The sequence below is a fragment of the Colossoma macropomum genome, unplaced genomic scaffold, assembly GCF_904425465.1.
Source record: "Colossoma macropomum unplaced genomic scaffold, Colossoma_macropomum, whole genome shotgun sequence".
NCBI lineage: Eukaryota > Metazoa > Chordata > Actinopteri > Characiformes > Serrasalmidae > Colossoma > Colossoma macropomum.
Genome location: NW_023495663.1, coordinates 436,877 through 456,392, shown reverse-complemented (window position 1 = coordinate 456,392; position 19,516 = coordinate 436,877). Strand labels below are relative to the sequence as shown.

The 19,516-nt window shown below is 39.3% G+C and overlaps 1 protein-coding gene and 1 long non-coding RNA gene across 3 annotated transcripts; one reads left to right on the top strand and one right to left on the bottom strand.

The window, feature by feature from the left end:
- Window positions 1-1,950: 1,950 nt before the first annotated feature.
- Window positions 1,951-15,506, bottom strand: LOC118802727 (zinc-alpha-2-glycoprotein-like). The gene is made up of 9 exons (XM_036563188.1): window positions 15,446-15,506; window positions 9,702-9,968; window positions 7,839-8,108; window positions 6,381-6,665; window positions 5,696-5,812; window positions 4,485-4,763; window positions 2,507-2,530; window positions 2,354-2,398; window positions 1,951-2,115 (listed from the first exon to the last, which is right to left on the bottom strand). Exons 1-9 carry the CDS (start codon window positions 15,504-15,506, stop codon window positions 1,997-1,999), a joined length of 1,467 nt encoding a protein of 488 aa, XP_036419081.1. The 3' UTR covers window positions 1,951-1,996.
- A 2,325-nt stretch (window positions 15,507-17,831) lies between these two features.
- LOC118802729 lies at window positions 17,832-18,464 on the top strand. Of its 2 annotated transcripts, none has more exons than XR_005006774.1 (2): window positions 17,832-17,880; window positions 18,012-18,464. It is a non-coding gene; the product is annotated as an uncharacterized LOC118802729 (long non-coding RNA). The 2 variants fall into 2 exon arrangements; XR_005006773.1 differs by having other exon boundaries at window positions 17,840-17,905.
- Window positions 18,465-19,516: the final 1,052 nt, after the last annotated feature.

Genomic DNA, 19,516 nt, shown 5'->3' with positions numbered 1-19,516 from the left:
TGCAACTTAATGTTAAATTAGCTGTCATAAAAACCTGTTATTTATACAAACATAATCCTGCTAGAAAAACCAGCAGAGACCGGCATGGATGGTCACCAGCAAAACCAGCAAATGTCTGTTTGGATGCTGGTCTGCTGGTCCACCATCATGACCAAGCTGGGTGACCATCTAGATGAACACTAGACCAGCATAAACCAGTTTAAACCAGCATGATGATCTGTGCTGTTTTTCCTCAGGGTTTTAAAAGCTCTTAGTGTGTAGAAAATGATCAGAAAGAGTCAAGTAGATTTATTTATTTTGACTTTATTTGCTCCCATATATGTACTTATGTAGTGTAAACAATACATTAAAGCAGTACATCGAAACCTGTTTTTCACACATTGCTGATAGTTTCCTGTGATCTCTCAGTTGTGGTTCTGGTTACCTAACTGTCCACATCAGGACACTTTGGTCTGCAGTGACATTAAAGACCAATAACACTGAGTTTAGCTTGATCTCAGGTAGAAACATAATAATGACACTTATAAAAAAACAAATCAGTCATTTCAGCTTCATTTACAGACAAATATACACCATATAAAACCCCCAAACACAGCACAGAGAGGCGGATTTAGTGTGAAGGCAGTGCTGCAGTTAAAGTTCAAGTTTAAATATCCTGTGCAGATTAAAAAATACATTAACCTTAATACAAAACCAAAAAAGTGTTACCCAGTTGAGTAACTCAAAAAACAAACAAACAAACAAACCATGCATCATCAAAACAACAGTGACTTCACAGGAGAAAGCCAAAATGACCATAACATGTAAGTTACTGTAAAGATTTAGATTTTGAAATGTTTCTTTCATTCATCATGAAATATTCACAACATAGTTTACAGTAAAGTATCGGTATAACAATATAACTGAAAATCATATCTGATAACTTCATATGCAGTATATGTAACAGTATGCTTGAACACACAAATACATCATTACCAAAACAATAAACAAAAAACAAACAAAATACATAAAAATATAATTAATAAAAAACAAAAACAAACTAAAAGGAAAAAAATGAAGTTTACATATGTCTGAGCTGATCTGGCTACATCACTGGAAATGATCTGATCAGAAAAACACTACAGCTAAAGTTCTGAGAGCTGAGACTGATCACAGTTCGCTCTGCTAGAGCACAGCTACACACCTTTCTGTGAGCTGAGTCAGGAACAAGGTTTACATCAGAACTAGGAGATAAACTGAGTGGTCTTTATTCTTAATGCAGGACTGTCACTAAAACAGGGTCCGAGATCTCACTGTTATAAAGGTTAAAGTAACAGTTATAGGTTAAAGGTTATAAACTCTTATTTTGACCTACAGCAGAAAGATGATCATTATTATTATTATATTAAAATCATAATTTGTAATCACGAGTTTCAAATGAACTGTCGCCTAAATGATCAATAACACTGCTCTACACCAGTGGTGTGGATTACTACAGCTAAATGCCTGAACATTTGGACCACAGCCCATTGTGAGTGAGTGTGAATGGGCGTGGCCCTGTGGTGGTAGTGGGCGGGGCAGTCAAGAGTAGAACTAGATATTCTGTAAAAGCTGTATAATGTAGAGTTTATTAATCTGAGACTGTAAAAAGTAAGGGATCATCACCAATCAGTAGATGTAGTTTATAATCAGACAGTATGAAGTGTTTAACTGTGGATTTTCCTCTTCTCTAAAATATTTCTCCATCTCGACCCCTGGAGGATTTTAATTATTCATGCTTTAAACCGTATATGAATGTTTAATTAAGTACATCAATCTGTAAATACTGTGCATTTTAATGCAAAGGACAGCTGTCAGGGTGACTAATCTACTTATTACATTTAGATTTACTTTAAAAACATTTGATGATATTCTTTATTTATTGTGTTTCTACTGTGTGTTTTCAACCACATTAGCTCACATTTACAGACTACTTACGATCCTCTGTTTAACGTGTAGAGGTTAGCAGTGTCTGCTGTTATTCTGGAAGTGGATCATTTGTCCTTCTATCAGGATCACTGAAGGTTCTCTGCAGCATCGACATGGTTTCACCAACATTCTCCACATTACCACATGGTAACCCACAACTTCTGGAACCTGAAAATCAACATGTTCATTGACATGTTAAAGTAAATAAACAGGTCAGTTCATTCTCTGAGAATCTGAAATAAAGATGAAATGCCTTCAAACGCCTGAAATGCCTCTGCTGTGTAAAGACTCTGTAGGATCCTCTAAAATACACACTCTGATACTCTTACAGTGTCACCATTAAAATCACCATTAAAAGATAAACTGAGCTCAGTGTGTTCAGATATTCATCCAGGAGAAACATTACCAGGGTGGGATGAATCATCAGAGTTCGATCCACTGATTCTCCTTCCTGAAACAGACACAGTCAGGCCACATCACAGCTGAGTTACAGTGGACACTCATTAATTAATTACAAATATCACTCATATTAAATGGTTTTAATGTGGAATATTATTACCTGAGTCAGTGTCAGAACAGCCAGCTGTAGAGACGAATAAAATAAAACATGCATTAAAATGACGTTTCTTGAACAGCGTAAATGCAGCCCACCAATTTCTACATCACTGGATTTCCATAAACTAGTTGGAGATTTATTTAAATGAAATGAAGTGTTAAGCTTAAAAAATGAGCTGTTGCTTTAAAACTGATGGACTGCATTGTGTAAAATCAGGCGTCTCATTTAAATGAAATGTGAGCATATCTGTACACACAGATATCTGTGTGAAAGAACAATCAGCACACACTAGAAAACGTATTTATCAAGTCCTATACTGATCTGCTGATGCACTCATTTACATAAAGACACGCCCATAAAAAGCTGTACGCAGCAAACAAACTCCCTTTAAAATCCCCAGCGGCCTCTGAATCAGAGGACAAGCTGAACTGAAATGTGGTGTCTAAAAAATTAGTTCTTACATGTAAAAACAAAACTTTCAATTTAATAAGTAAGAAAAATGAACGTTTAATATCTGAAATCTCTTGTAATAATTCAATTTCAACATGCAAAAATATTTAAATACAAAAATATCGCCTTCATTCATCTGAAGAACTATTTCACTTTGGTTCAGCTGATTTATTTACTGTTTTATACCACTGGTACCAAATTACATTTTTTTTACAGTGTAGAAATAGATAGATGATAATTAATGGGAGTCTGAGTATCTCGTAATGAGTTTACCTGTGATTACACTTCTCCACCACTAGGGGTTTCTGCATTCAGAGTCAGGATTAGGTCTAAATGCACACACATTCACAATCACTCACTCGTCTGCGTTGAGGCTTCTGTTACAGGTTTGATGTCTCTGAGCTGAGAGGACGAGCTGACCACGAGTTCAAACCACACAGTTCTAATGAAGCAGGAAGATTTTACATCACATCTGTATGAAAGTTCTTTGTAGATAAGCTGTGAAATTATCCACCCCATCAGCACAAAGTGCTGGCATTAATGTGTCTTTTAGTAAATCTGGCCCAGAGCGTCGTGTCCAGCTACACTGGAATATCTGGCCGGATCCAGGTGTCTCTGATTGCTGGTGTGCTGGAGAAATTCCTGTTGGTCCGTTCTGTAAACTACCTACTACATTTGGACACAGTCAGCACAGGAGCAGTGTGTAGTGGGTTATTTCAAACACAGACAGTCTTTCACTGAACATTTAGTGAAGGTAAATTCAGAATCTTTAAAAAAACCTGGCCAGTGCAGAATTTATGGCATAGTTTTGTATTTTATACTTTATTTTTTCCAGTAGTTTTAACTCAACAAGTACACAGACATTGTGCAGTAAAATGAGGAGAAATTAAATCTCAGTTAAAGCTACTAAATGCTTAAAGAAAGATCCTTCAGATGTAACTCTGTGAACTTCACAGCCTTTTTTCAGTTCAGTGACTGAATCTCTCTCAGAAAGTCACGGCTTGGTAAGAGAAGAACTGATTGAACTCATCAAGGTTTCAGATCAGACTGAAAAGACCTGCTGCACAGAACCATGCAGACGAGTCCTGATAGCTGTTATCAGCTCAGTGTGTAATAGATATCAGACGCTCTGTTTACATGTGGGCTGAGAGTCTGAGAGTGAGGCTGGGTCATAAACATGAATCAGTCACAGCGTCTCTCTAAGAGCCTCTCTGCTCACGACCAAATCACCAAGACATGCTGTTAAGGTGGGAATGGGGCCTAAATGAAGAGCTTTAATTTTGATCCCAGGAAAGTTTTCACTTTATTATCAATCATTTCCTACAGTTTTCATCTCAATACATTTCACATAAATCACCTTTACCTCAATCAATGAACACAGTATCGCAATTCATGAAAACAGTGTTTAGATTTGTTGTTGAATCCAGCAGTGAAACTCCATAATGTCCAGGAAACTGTGGAAAAAGGCTGTAACTGCCACCATCAGTCCTACCTGTAACGTCTCAAAAGAGAAAGAGAGATCAATACTCACTAGTAGTTGCCTCCACAGTTGCTGCTGGGCTCTGTTTCGTGTCTCTTTCTGCAACCACAGTGATGATGTACAAACACCCAGGTTCCAGACGATTAATCAGGGCAGAGTTTTTCCCAGACAGCACCTCAATCTGCTGACTTAACCCTCCTGATCCATTTGTCTGACTCTGTGAAACCATGACGATGTATCTGTCAATCTTTCCCGGTGGTCTCTCCCACTGGACCTCGAAAGATGTTGAGGTGGTCTCCACAACTTTGAGGTTTTTGGGCTCAGAGATCACTGAGAAAGAAAAAGGAGACTCAGTTATAGTTGCTGTTGAAAGGTTAGAAAGAGAAAAGGTGAGAAACAGAGAATGTCTGACTGAAAAAAGGAAAGCAGAATCGGTGCTGATTCTGTTAACAGAAATGACCATCTTTGTCCTAATTGGTGGAAATCAGGAACTGATGAAGATGAAAGTGACTGAAAGCTGCACAGAGATGAAAAACAAGTTCACTCAGCATTAACATCTCAGTAAATCTGACTAAACTACACTGCACTGAGTGAAATACAGTTAGGTTTAAAAACTGCAGAATTACGTATAGTTTATATACTCAGAATAGTCCGGGGAAACAGTGCTGTCAAAGTATCAGTAGGGCGATACACACTGATACTGAACGTTCTGAAACGGTACAATACTGGTTTCCCACAGGATCAGTACTGTTACTGTTCATATCTAATGTGCTTTCTTTTGACCCACAGAGGCTTCCTTAACTTTTGTTAGGTTTGTTGTGCTAAAAAGGCAGCTGCAGTGAGTTCACAGCCTTTGTGTCCAGTCTTTCACACCAGATACAGTAGCCGTGCACTGCTCCGTGCAGTGCGGGCAGTGCTCTCCTATAATAATCTTCATTTGTCTTACTTCACATTAATATTTTTTATTTTTAAAAACAGTACATTTAGTTTCAGCTATATGAGAATAAAAACACACTTCAGAATGTGTTCATCACTTTCAATAATTCAGTAATATTATTGTTACAGTGTTCCAGAGTTCACATACAGAATATGACAATCATGTGATCGTTTCTCAGCCAATCAGATTGTGCCGTCAGAACTAACTGTTGTCTAAATGAAGATTATTTTTGTTTGACCAAATTAAATGGAGGTTCATATTTAAAACTTTCTGCTTTGAACAGAATCTGATTAGAATCTACAGAACATGAACAGTTTATACTCACCAGCTTTCAGCTTCTTTTTCAGGATAAAGATGACGACTCCAACCAGCACAGTCAAAATCACACCTGCAACTGCTCCTCCAACAGCCAAACCCAGACCACCCTGAGAGTGAGAACGCTCTGCAGACGGAAAATGAAGAACAAAAATCTGAGTTACATTTTTTAATTCCCAAAAATACAAACAAAGAAAATGAACTGTAACAGCAGATCTGACTCTGAATCTAATGTCTGGCCTCCTTATCTTATTCTGATCTGAACTGCACTGTGCTCCTGAAATCTACTAGTGTTTCAGAGAAGGTCCAGAGGAGAACGGCTTCATTCCAAGAATGCAGAGCCCAGCAGAGCACCTGGAGGCCCAATACATCTTTACTGACCTGCCACCTTCAACACAGCCCAACACCTATTTGATCAAACAGCATAATCACACCAGAAGTGCTTTAGCTGGTTGATCTGGTGAACACTACATTCCACATCTACTGATTAAAGTGTGGAGCATTTTAAAGCCCCATATCATGATCTGCTCACTGCAGTTGAGAAGGTCATTTCTGGTCTAGTCTCTGTACATCTGCTACTCTGTTAAGCAGCGTTTACAGTAATATAAAGGAAACAATTACAGTAACAGTGAAAATCCAGAACATAGAATGACGTAAAATCTGCTAAGAATGCAGAGAATCATAAATCTAATTACCCCACTGTTTAATTACTGGTTCTGTGATGGAGCTGTGATTCATATAACAGTTGTAATCTGCTGTTTCGTCCTCCTGGATCTCCACACTCTTCCTCAGCTGGTAGGTTCCATCATCATTGGGTCTGACTCCTGAAGATCTTAGTAGATGTTCAGGCAGTGAAGTGGTGAACTTCCTCACACTCATCTTCACGTCTTTGGGGTAGAAGCCCGTGGCCAGGCAGGTCAGGGTCAGCTTGGTTGAGTCAGTTACAGGTTTCTTCACAAACACATGAACATCTGGTGGAGCTACAGAAGAAATAAAAAAGACATGAACTCCTCTGTGACATCTAATCACACCAGTCACTGTTTCTGTTCAAGCTACCACTCACACCAGTGCTTCAAACAGCAGGATGAATGTGAGGGACGGCAACAGTGACCTAAACAGGAACGGTCACGTTACCTAGAACACCGAAAACCAGCAGTCTTGAACACACGCAGATCTTTCTCTGTATCTAATGGTGTTTTTCAGTCCAGATCACTGACAGACAACAAGCTTTCAGTGGTGTGTGATGAAATTTTTGTCTGCTGCACAACCTCTAACAGCACACGTCGACATACTGACTCATGGTGCGGTCCATTCAGGAGGCTACTGTCCTAAATTCAGTCCTAACTGAGGTTTTCAGGTAAGATTTCAGAGTCAGGATGTTTCTGTAATACAAACTCTGCAAGACATATTTCCTAAATTTAGACAAGATTTTCTTCTATGAATTTGTGAAAATCTTATTTTGACCTGTCAGATCTTCACTTAGGACTAAAGTTAGGAGTTTTCTGTAATATTAGTGTTGAATTCTCTTGTTTGGTGCAGACCTTCGTAAAAATGGGTTTCCCCCCAGCAGTGAACTGAACCAGGGCTCTAATGGAAGCAGACTTGTGATTGTTGGTGGTCCATAGTTCAGCTGTTTGGTGGAGACCCAAGTCCAGGTAGAGCTTTCACACCTGACTAAACAAACTGAACTAAAGAAAGAGTTTGATTGGTCCACACCAATCAGGGTGGGTGTGAAAATGCCCTAAATTAATCTCTAAAACCTACACAAATCTGTACCAACCGGAAAATATAAGGGAAAAGTCACTTTAGTACTTTCTTTAAAAATAAACAGCCACTCACAGTAAACATCATGTAAAAGGCCTGTCAGTCTCCCTGACTTTGAACAACACAGACAGTTACAGTGAGTAAAATGAATGGCTGATTGAAAACCAGAAACTAACCAGTAGAACCAGTTCAGAAACAGCTGCTTTAAAATACATTTTACTCTAACAAACCCAGCTCACAGTGCACCTGTACCAGGTATACAGTGTTCTTAATGACAGTTCAGGCGTGTTTGAAGCTGTGTTACAGCAAAAATGTGGACCAGCTGGGGGTCCCTGGGGGCTGGTTTAAGAAGTTTGATGATCATGAGAATGACAGTTATAAACACTCACTCAGTTTGGTTTCAGTAGTGCTGTACTTTAAATACGTCTTCATCCTGTGCACACACTCCTCACATCTCTGATCAACAGGTCCAGCGTTCCACTCCTCCTCCAACGCTTTAGCCTGACTGACTGAGGCTGACCATCTCCTCGAGGTCCAGTTATAAGAGATTAAGTTCTGTCCATCGTAGCCGTATTCATTAGTGCAGTTTAACACTGACAGCGAACCACCAGAGTGCTTTTGTACCTCACAGCCGACTCTCCACTGCAGAGTGTGACCATCTGAAACGTAAATGAAGAACAGAGACCAATATAAATGATCAGACACTCTAACATTTCATGTTTTAACAGAATGTGACTGTTTTGTTTGTGTTTGTTAGTAGGTACTTATTTAATGCCACACTTTGTGAGAGTGAAAGGCTCACTACTCTCTCTCTTTTCAGAAACAGTGACAATATATTTGTCTGACAGACTAACATGGTGCATCATCCACTGAGGAGGAAAGACCTCCTGGAGAAGACGACGAGTGCTGTGTTGTAGCGGTTAGCTCATCTGAAGAGGCAGCCTCCAGTACTCATCCAGCACCGAGACACACTGATGTCCCTCAGTGTCCCTCAGCCTTTTTTAATTTTAGCGTGTTGTCACCTACACAAGTAAGACTACAGCTCTATTTTAATGTTGAGGGTCTTTTTTCTTTTCCTTTTACATAGAATATCAGTTCATGGAATATCAGTTAATGGAATATCAGTTAATGGAATATGGGTTAATGGAATATGGGTTAATGGAATATCAGTTAATGGAATATCGGTTAATGGAATATGGGTTAATGGAATATGGGTTAATGGAATATCAGTTAATGGAATATCGGTTAATGGAGTATCGGTTAATGGAATATCGGTTAATGGAATATGGGTTAATGGAATATCAGTTAATGGAATATGGGTTAATGGAATATGGGTTAATGGAATATGGGTTAATGGCATATCAGTTAATGGAATATCGGTTAATGGAATATCGGTTAATGGAATGGTTAATGGTGTATCGGTTAATGGAATATGGGTTAATGGAATATGGGTTAATAGAATATGGGTTAATGGAATATCGGTTAATGGAATATGGGTTAATGGAACATCGGTTAATGGAGTATCGTTAATGGAGTATCGGTTAATGGAATATGGGTTAATGGAATATGGATTAATGGAATATCGGTTAATGGAATATCGGTTAATGGAATATGGGTTAATGGAATATCGGTTAATGGAGTATCGGTTAATGGAGTATCGGTTAATGGAATATGGGTTAATGGAATATCGGTTAATGGAATATCGGTTAATGGAGTATCGGTTAATGGAATATGGGTTAATGGAATATGGGTTAATGGAATATCGGTTAATGGAGTATCGGTTAATGGAATATGGGTTAATGGAATATCGGTTAATGGAATATGGGTTAATGGAATATCGGTTGATGGAGTATCGGTTAATGGAATATGGGTTAATGGAATATGGGTTAATGGAATATCGGTTAATGGAGTATCGGTTAATGGAGTATCGGTTAATGGAGTATCGGTTAATGGAAAATGGGTTAATGGAATATCGGTTAATGGAATATCGGTTAATGGAATATCGGTTGATGGAGTATCGGTTAATGGAATATGGGTTGATTAACTCTTACAGAGAGAACAGCACTAGATCTATCCTAGTCTGGAGCCATTTCAATGTGGGAGCGTTTCACTGAATTCTGAACATGACACTGAAGTGAATCTTTCAAATGAAGAATGATCATCTAAGCAGAACATAACTGTAAATCTCTCTTTCTCTGCACGAACATCATGAAATTAAAAATAAAAAATAAATTAAAATAGAAAGTTCTCACCTGACTCATCGTGTCTGAAGGCCTTCATCTGAATGTCGAGGATCTTGTTTAAATGTTGTCCATCGTACTTCAGTTTATCAGCGCCTGCTGTCCACTCACTCTCCTTCATCTCCTTCATCCAGTCCTGTTTAGGAGTCCTGACCCCGTCTGTACTGCTGTAGGAGTCAATCTGTCTGTCATCCAGCAGAGTCACTGCACTGAACTCAGAGACTCTGTCTGAAGAGCTTTTAGACTGGACAGTGTAGAGGTAACACAGAGAGTGTTCATCTGTGGAGAAACAGAGAAATGAAAGATTAGATATTAAACAATGACTTGATTACAGTAAATAAGGACAGAGTTGATTGGATTCCACGTTTGTTGGAGGAAGCTGATCAGACACTAAACAGGGCCTCTTTCACTCCTTTAAGACTACATTATCACTATCAGTCTCAGGAAGAAGCACAAACCTGTCACTGAGGTACATTTTCAGTTACTTTAGTACAGGAGACATAACTGGTATAAGAGCTGGTTGCTAAGTTGTCGCTAGTAGGTTGCTATAGTTATAAGAGCTGGTTGCTAAGGTGTCGATAGCTGGTTGCTATGGTATAAGAGCTGGTTGCTAAGGTGTCGCTAGTCGGTTGCTGGGGTTAAAATTGTAGCGTAGGCCCACCTTAATGGTGGAGAGCAAAATTCTGTTGAAAGGGGACTCAACTCAAAACAAACAGGCCTAAACCACGACAGATCGTCTCCTCCACTCCCACCACAACATTTTATCATTTAGATTTGAGAAAAGTCTCTGTTTCCTCTGTTAGAGCAGCTCTGATCTGAACTCACTGATCTGCCCTCCATCTATACCTGCTCCTGATCTGATCAGCTCACTATCAGCTCCTCACTGAGTGACGGAGGGTCTGATACAGCAAAGAGAGCTCAAAACTGACGGGTCGAGGATCCAGGAACACAGAAAAAACACTGCTGTAGAGAAAACAGGAACTAAACCTGTTTTTCGCCTCCTGCTCTGCTCTGACTCACTGGAAACATGTCTTGTGGTGTCCCAACACTCCACCAGAGATTCTCTGACATAGGAGGAGATCTAGTTACAGTCATATTATAAGGAATGCCGAGCCTTATCAATACAATTACTAATAAACTTATTAGACTTATTTTTCAAAATGACTATCACTGACTAAAAGAGAGGGTAATGAGTTTGGTAATGAGGTCTGAGGCACCTCTACCCATTCTCAACACCTGATCAGGGATGCTCTTAAGCAGTGAGCTGTAATGTTTTCAGGTTCTACATTTATGGCGGAGCTCCACATTAGTTAAGAGATCACCTTCATCAGTTAGTAAGTGTGCTATCGGCCGTTTCCTCTTAGCAAACCAGTCCTGATAAAAACTTTAGAGAAAAACAAAACAAAAGCAGTTTCATGTTCCTCTGCTCTCTGCCCCTCCCCTCAATCAGGAAGTGCTGGGTGCTGACTTCCTGATTAGAGAAACGGGCCATTAATGTCCAGCAGTGGGGAAAGGGCCAATTAGTGCCCAGCACTAATTTCCTAAATGAGGGGAGGGGCAGATGGCAGAGGAACAGATAACTGCTGTTGTTTAGTTTTTTCTCTAAAGTAGTGTTTTTCTGGATCCTCATCCTGGTCAGTTTAGCTTCTCTCTGCTCGATCAAACCCTCTTTCACTCTGTAAGGGGTGTTACTGAGCTGATTAGTCAGACCAGGCTTGGCAAATACTTCTAAAACAATTATATTGAATTGACTCTGTTTGCACTGATTGACCAGACTTCTCTAGCAGGTGTTAAACTGACTGGAGGTTAAAGTGTTTGTCTGTAGCACAGATGTTTATGTTGCTTGTATAAAAACATGATTTTTGCAGCTTAAATATTTTTAAAATTATTTTGCCAAATCCAAAATGTGTAGGTTGTGCCCCGCTGTCCCCTACTGTGAGAACTGTGGAGGATTTTATATCCTTTATTTAGTCTGGACTCCCACATTGTTGTGTGGGTGATTCCCCCACAGTTCTGGACTCATCCTTGAATTTCAGTCTCAGCAACTAAGACAAAGATACAGTGCCACACCTTTCAGTGGTGATCTAAAGTCATATGAACGCCTGTGTTTCTGAGGTTAGCAACTGTCTGTTAGGCAGTAGCCAGTGTTTACACACTTCTGTTTCTTGTGGATTTCTTTTCAGCCTTCTGTCCCTCCCTCACTCAGGAAGTTTACCGTGCAGGGAGGAAAGGAGAAGTCTGTTTTTTGCTGATACACAAAAGCAGAACACTCGCTCTTGAAATGCCTTTTTTGGTAATATGTGGTGGTGAAGACACTCTGTGTCACTTTACTGTGTGGATTACTTGCTTCTACTCTGGGTCCTCAAGGTGAGTATTTTATTTCAGATGGATGATAAAAGTAAAAAATCATATATTCCCAGTAGTAAACTGTGCTGAATGGAGCAGTATTCTACAGTATAGTCTTTAAGTCATGGGCAGACCAACTATCCACAACTGTTGGTGAACTTCAAATGTAAGTGAAACTAAAACATTCTAAAGTGGTCGTTTCTGATAATGTATTAATAACATATATCAGTTCAGAGTTTAGTGTTTTATGAATGTGAAATTGAACGAGTTTCTTATTGGCGACACATTGAGTAGTTGTGTTTTTTGTATTCTCTAGCCTTGCTGTGTATCATGACTCGTCTCCGATGTCCTCGATTGATGTTGCGCTTCTGACACTCTAATTCTGGAAATTCTGTGACAGTTGCTTAAAAACTGCTACTGTAGAATCACGTTATATTTCAGATGAGCATCAAATGATGGACTCTGAACTGATAACCGTTGAAGTTCACGTATGTATAAGTTTTAAATTAAGTTTAAATTGTACACCTCATACGTCGGCAGTATAATATATTCTGAACTGACATCTGCTGGTTTTATGGACTCCTTATTAGAAACGACTAGGGGTGTGAATCTCGAGGCACCTCACGATTCGATTCGATTACGATTCAGAGGCTGTGATGCGATTATAAAACGATTATTGATGCGTCTCGATGCACCTTTTTTTCTACACAGGATTTCTGTTTTTATCACTGTGTGGGGTCTTGGTACTTCTAAAGTATTTATAATAGTCCACGATGCATTTACTTCCAATATCTTTTATTAATAAATCAAATGGAAGTGATGTGGCAAATGAACTGGAAGGCTCTCATTTACTGCGCATGTTTGGAGCACATGAGACGCTGCTGCCACTCATCTGCGATAAAACGCGCAGTTATGGTGAAATAAGATCCTGTGACAATGGATGTCCACACACCCGATTACAGCTATTCTACCCGTTTTCTTCACTGATTTCATAACTTAAGTCTTGGTGTTGTAATAGAGAGTACGGGGGGTGGTGGGGGGTTGCAGAGTCAGCAGTGAAATATCTGTATCTCAGCTCCTAATTGTGCAACATAGCGCGAAAGCCCTGGTTCTCAACAATGAGAATGGATGAAAATCCTTGGCAATAAAAGTTGTGACAGAGTTTGTAGTTCACTAGTTCACTTCGTCCTGTCCGAGTTGGGTGGAAGCTTTGACATTGTCAAATACGGAATATGGTTTTCCCCTTCAGCTCCACAGAAGACAAAGTGCTTCCATACACTCGCTCAGGGGTCAGCAAACTGCGGCTGTTTTACTGACCAAACAGAGTTTTAACAGTAAATGGTCTTAAACGCTGGAGTTAATGTAGCGTATAACCACTAGTTCACCTGGTGAGTAGCTAACGAAAAGGCAGAGAGAAAGATCTGAGATGAACATCAATAATTTGGAGACGAATATATGTTTATAATCACTCCTGGTTTCCTGATACGTTTTCATCTGCAACGAGGAACTGTTCAACACAGACAAACGTGAAGTCGCTTCTCATTCACCAGCTTGTTTGAATTCACCTGTTCCACCTTAAATGGTGTAGCAGTTACATTCTGGCGCCTCAGTGAATGAGAAGCGACTTCAGCCTCGTAAAGAGTCAAACGTTGAGAAACATTTCGCAAAAAAATGATCTACTTTTGTGGAAAAGTTTCCTGCTGGAGATGCGAGAAAAGCGGCTACAGCTGAGCTAAAGCTTAAAGCAGAGCAAAGTAAATCTGCGTTTTTGTTTATATAATATTTTTAGCCTGTACTAGAACATCAGCATGTGCTGAGACACATACAACCAAGATGGTAAATGGACTCAAAATGTTGTGGCTCCTAAGGTGCTTTGATTTTTGTTGAAAGGATAAAGTGACTCTTATTACCATTTGGGTTGCGACTCCTGCACTAGATTTTAATGTACTGTGCTGCCACAGACTGTCCGGGCGCTGCACTTCCACACTTTGCAAATTTCTGCATTTTGTGTTCCGTCAACATTACGTTATCAATCAAAATGTAGAAAATCGATTTTTGACATTTGTGAATCGATTCAGAATCGTCCACGTCCGGATCACGATGCATCTAAGAATCAATTTTTCCCCTCCACCCCTACAAATGACCATTTATAATGTTTTAACTTTTACTGTTTCTTATAAAGTACATTTCTTGTAAAATCTAAAATATTTTTAGGATTTTGGCTGCCATTTACTTATAAATGCAACAGTAAAATTACTTCATAAGTTCACAGTATTGTGAACTTTGAACTGACATCTGTTGGTGTTATGGACTACTTATTAGAAATTACCATTTTATTATACCTTTAGATTTACTTATAATTAAAATATGCAGACAATTGTAGGGAAATTGACTAATAATAATAATAATAATAATAATAATTGTATGATAGAATCACTTCATAATTCATATAAACATAGCATAATAACCTCTGAACTGATATCTCTTGGTTTTATGAACTACGTATTAGAAATGACTATTTTATAAGGCTGTGAATTTGAGTTCTGATAGGAAGTGAGGTTTTTTCCTCGGGTCTGTGTGTGGCGTGACTCTGTGTCGCGTGTGTAGTATTACCACACTCAAGAAAGCTGGTTTGACTGCAGTATTTAGTTCCTGTTTTACCTGATGTTACTACATTTAAACACCACACAGTGTTATATTTTCTGTACTGTGGGGAATCTTTAGGTGTGACACATCAAAGCTTTAAAAGTTGCCATTCTCGGCCTTTAATGATGACAAACGCCCCATATCAGACCATGTCCAACAATACAGTAATAATATACTCCTAGTTTATGTCGAAGTCTGACTCGCTAAAAGTGAAACTAACTCCTCAGCTAATACTGTTTTGTGTCTGTGCTGTTATCCGGTGTCAACCAGAGGAGGATGGGTTCCCCTTTTGAGTCTGGTTCCTCTCGAGCTGCTAGGTGGCAACATCTGTTGTAAAAGGCGCCATATAAATACATTTGACTTGACTTGACTAATACAGACGCAGACCGAGAACTTACCTCCAAAAACATCTGGAAGAAAACAGAACATCAACAGCAGTAAAGACGTATGAAACATTGTCAGCATTATTTCAGAGTATATTACAGAGATTAGATCAGTAAACATGAAATACGTCTCGAACTGAAATCCACATTAACTGTGACTTGTTCACCGAGTCGACTCTTTGAAATTGTGTTCCGTACCCACCCTGATTTCACTTCCTGAGGACCCTCGGCCAGAGTTAGCAAGTTAGCATGTTTTCATCATCATGCCAGCCAGTACAGTTATATATAAACGTTATGGTTTAATCCAGTTGTGTGTCGCTTAGTTGTGCTTGCTTACGAAAGTATTGAAGTTTACAAAAAGTCAGGCAAATACGCGTCGACCTATGCCTTTAGAGGGTCCTCCCACAGATGCTGACTGACGGCGGTGAGACGTAAGAGTCATCCAATAACACTGCGAATCTCATAACCGGAAACCAGATGAAGTAAGATCAGAACGGGGAAGTAGGATTGGGCACCACACCGAGGTCTGAGTCGACTCTCTGATCCGGCTCTTTTAAGTGACCGCTGGGGGCCGACTCAGACGTAAGAGGAACCGTTTACAGTTTGTGTTTGTTCGTGTAAAATGTGGACAAACAGATCTGCTGACGCTCTGTCGTTGAAAACTCATCAGTCTTTCTTGGTTCAGTTGTTTACTATGTGAACAAAATCATTCAGAGTGGTTTGGTGTGAAATGTTCTGTTCTAGAGAAACTTCCTGTCTGAGTTGTTCACAGTGGTGGTGAAAGGAACCTGATATCCTTTTTATTTTCAAATTTACCACTTTTTTACCATCAACATTCCATATAACACTCAGAAGACCCACATAGCTTCACTGATGGTTTTATATAGTCAATAAAATGGCTATATTTTGTGTTGTATACATGGTGACCCCATGGTGGGGGCCCAAAGTTGGGAACTGTCCAATAGGAATGTCCCTCTCTTTTCCTCTTAGACAGGTGTGACTTACCTGGCTAAACTGAGAAATACTGCTTTGTGAGACCACTGTAACGAAATCTGAACCATTTCACACCAAACCACTCTGTTTACATCTCAGAGGATCTCTAAAGAGTTCCTCTTTACGAGCAGTGCAGTGGCGTCTTTGGCACAGAAAGCCTGGTGGGCTACAATAAACTGTAGGGGCAGCAGCGACTCGTCAATGAAGCTACATACAAACCTGATCAAACACAGACGCACTTCATCAGTGACATCACACATTCACTAATTAACGTAACGGTGCAGGGTTACAGAACATGGAGACAGGAATATGAGTGATATGATAACGACATTAGATCTCTCAAAACCTGGTTATACAGCATCACAATACAAATCCACAGTAATCTAGCAGTTTAAGATCAGCACAAAGAGTGTTTTTAACTGCTCACTTAGACGAGCGCTGACGGCCCCACGCTCACCAAACCAAGACTGACAGGAGAAAAAGGGAGTATGTATAGGACAGACCTACCATTATATATTAGTTATACTGAATTATTGATCATGTCGTGCTCCTGAGCAGCCCTGCCTTGTATGTTTGTGTCTTCCTGCTTCGACAGACCCACTTCAGCTCAGGAAATCCCTGTTTATTAACTAATTAGCTGATTGAAGTTCGTTACAGCAGAGAAAACACTGAAATAAGGCGTCCTTTACAACACAGTCCTCCACTGATATCAGGACTATTGGCAAGAAAGCAAATACTGTACTTCTCTGACGAACACTGTGTTCTTATCAGTGTTTGTACCACAGCGATTACGTTCTGCTGTAATTTTGTAGTTTATAATTTAAGACGGTACGTGAGTGTGTGACACACACAGACTGACATTCCACTCGTTTTTTCCCCTCCTTTCTCTGTTTGTCATCCACTTCATTAAAATGTATGACAGTCAAATGAATATGTGGTCATCCTGAACAACACTACCCATGATGCAGTGTTCTATAGGAGTTTAAAAGTCTGGGATACCGTCAGAATGAAATTACAGAAGGAAGTGTTGGAGCATATGGCTACACTGCAATGACAACATTTCTAAAGCTCTGCTTACTTCATGGTGCATTTATAATCTTTAATATGTGTTTATTACTGTTTACACGCTTAATTATCAATGACAGAACTGCTGTGGCTAATGGGGCTTTGGGCCTGATAGAGATATTAGAATCTGATCATCTTAATAAGAGAATCCACGTTTGAAGTACTGTGAACATAATTCTCTACAGACGATCAGCTACTAAAACCAATATCAGGCCCATAATTCCATTCTAACATTTGTTGACAAACAGTATATCAGCCACTGATCTCATGTAACCCTAATAATTTTCACATTAGCATTCGGTTGATATGATTTTAAACCATCTATATTGGCATTCGTAATGAAATGCATAACCTCAACCAGCACTTCTGCTAAAGCACCCTTTCATCTCTTTCTCTCTTTTGAATCTGTCTTAGTTGAAGAGATTGATAAGCAGAGCATCCTTATATTGGACGATGCTCCCACTGGCAGCGCTGGGTCCTGTAATAGGTCTGAGGCTGAAGTTAAAGTAGAATGAGGTAAGGTGGCCGAATTCACGTGGGGTGAACCTGTTTTAAATGTACGACTGCTGGGTGTAATATTGGTCATCTGTTTGCCCACGTCAGTGTCACTGCAGTGCTGAGAATGACCCACCTCCCAAATAATACCTGCTCTGTGAGGGTCCATGGGGGTCTGACCACTGAAGACCAGGGTAACACAGTATCAGAGAAACAGATGGACTACAGTCTGTAACTGTAGAACTACAGAGTGAAACTATATGGTCAGTGGAGCTGACAAGATGGACAGTAAGTGTAGAAACATGGAGGTGGACTTGTGTGTGTGTTTGTGTAAAAACACAATGTTCTGCCACTATAAAATAACTGATGCTGTGTTTGTTTGTATTCACCACAGGTTGGTTCTAATATGGTGGAGTTCCTGTCTCAGACAAAAGTCAGCAGACCTGATCCATTAGTTTCAGCTGTAGCAGATGATCCGTCTTTTGCCGTCTTTAACAGACGAGCTGTGGAGCAGGGCGGACGTGTTGGAGCGGCTGACGTCTGTTTCAAGGCATTCTTTGTACGTTGTAATGTTGAAATTGTAACTGGGAATCCAGTGCTGACAAATGTTTGTTATTCTTAAATGCACTGCTGGTGTTTGCAGTTATCAGAAGTGTTAATTGTGATATTTTACTGATGTTAATTGTAAAATGGATGGTAAATAACATTTTAATATGAATATATAATTATTATTTATACATTGTTTTATATATGCAGTATTTCCCATGTTACACTCAGTGGATTTTATGTAATTAATATGCTCTGTATATAAATATATAAATAAATCACTACATTTTGGTGGTTAAAAGTGATGTTTCATTTTTATGAATAGTTATTCAAATTTAGCAACCGAAGAAAACAACCCAGCCTTTGGTTCATTTAACCCAGCAATACAGTAAAAAGTACACAGCTGTTGGGTGAATTGCTTGACCCAAAAAGCTGAGTCTGAATAATAACCCAAGATGCTGGGTCAGTCCTACCCAGTGCTGTTTGTCCAATATTGACCCAGCACTGGGTTATGAAAATGACTCCATCTTTTTTATTGTAACACACGTCACACAGAGAGAGAGATGTAGATGCGTCCCTCAGTGCACTTATGAAACCTAAAAGCAAAATGATAAAAACTGTGTCACAAATGTTTACAATATAACTGTAATTTTTCATCTTTGTTACTAGAAGGTTTCCATTTCAGACTTAACTAGGCTGATGGTGATGTTGCGCTCATTCTTGTCAGTAAGGTTCTAACAGTTTTGCTTGTAGCTGTAGTTTGTTTGAGTGTGCAGCCTGATGCTGACAATAGTGCAGTCACGCCCCCTTGTGGTGAAAAAGCAGAATAGCAAGTCTGAATACACATCAACCAAAATACTGGATTTCCAAAAACACAACCAGCAATTCACTATAAAGCATGCACCCACTCACCACAAGCACAACGTGTACCCAATGAAGACGACATAACAGGGTTAAAACATAACTGAGTTGAAACACAAGTGAATTAAAATCAGACAGATGAGACACAGCACACTTAAACGCAAACCTAATAATCCTAGGCTAAAGCATACCGCCACTGCAGGGATAGAAGATTTTGACATAACCCATTTTAGCTTTCTCAGACCACTGACAGCTACAATGTTTTCAAAATAATTTTTTTGGCTTTGAAAATGCAGAAAATGAGGTCAGCATCTGAAAGATGATAATAATAAGGTGAATAAGAATAAGAATAAAAACAAACATTTTTATATTGAAATTGTGATTTGAAATCTGAAGAGAAAATGAGGTCAGCATCTGAAAGATGATAATAATAAGAAGGCGAATAAGAATAAAAACAATCATTTTTATATTGAAATTGCGATTTGAAATGAC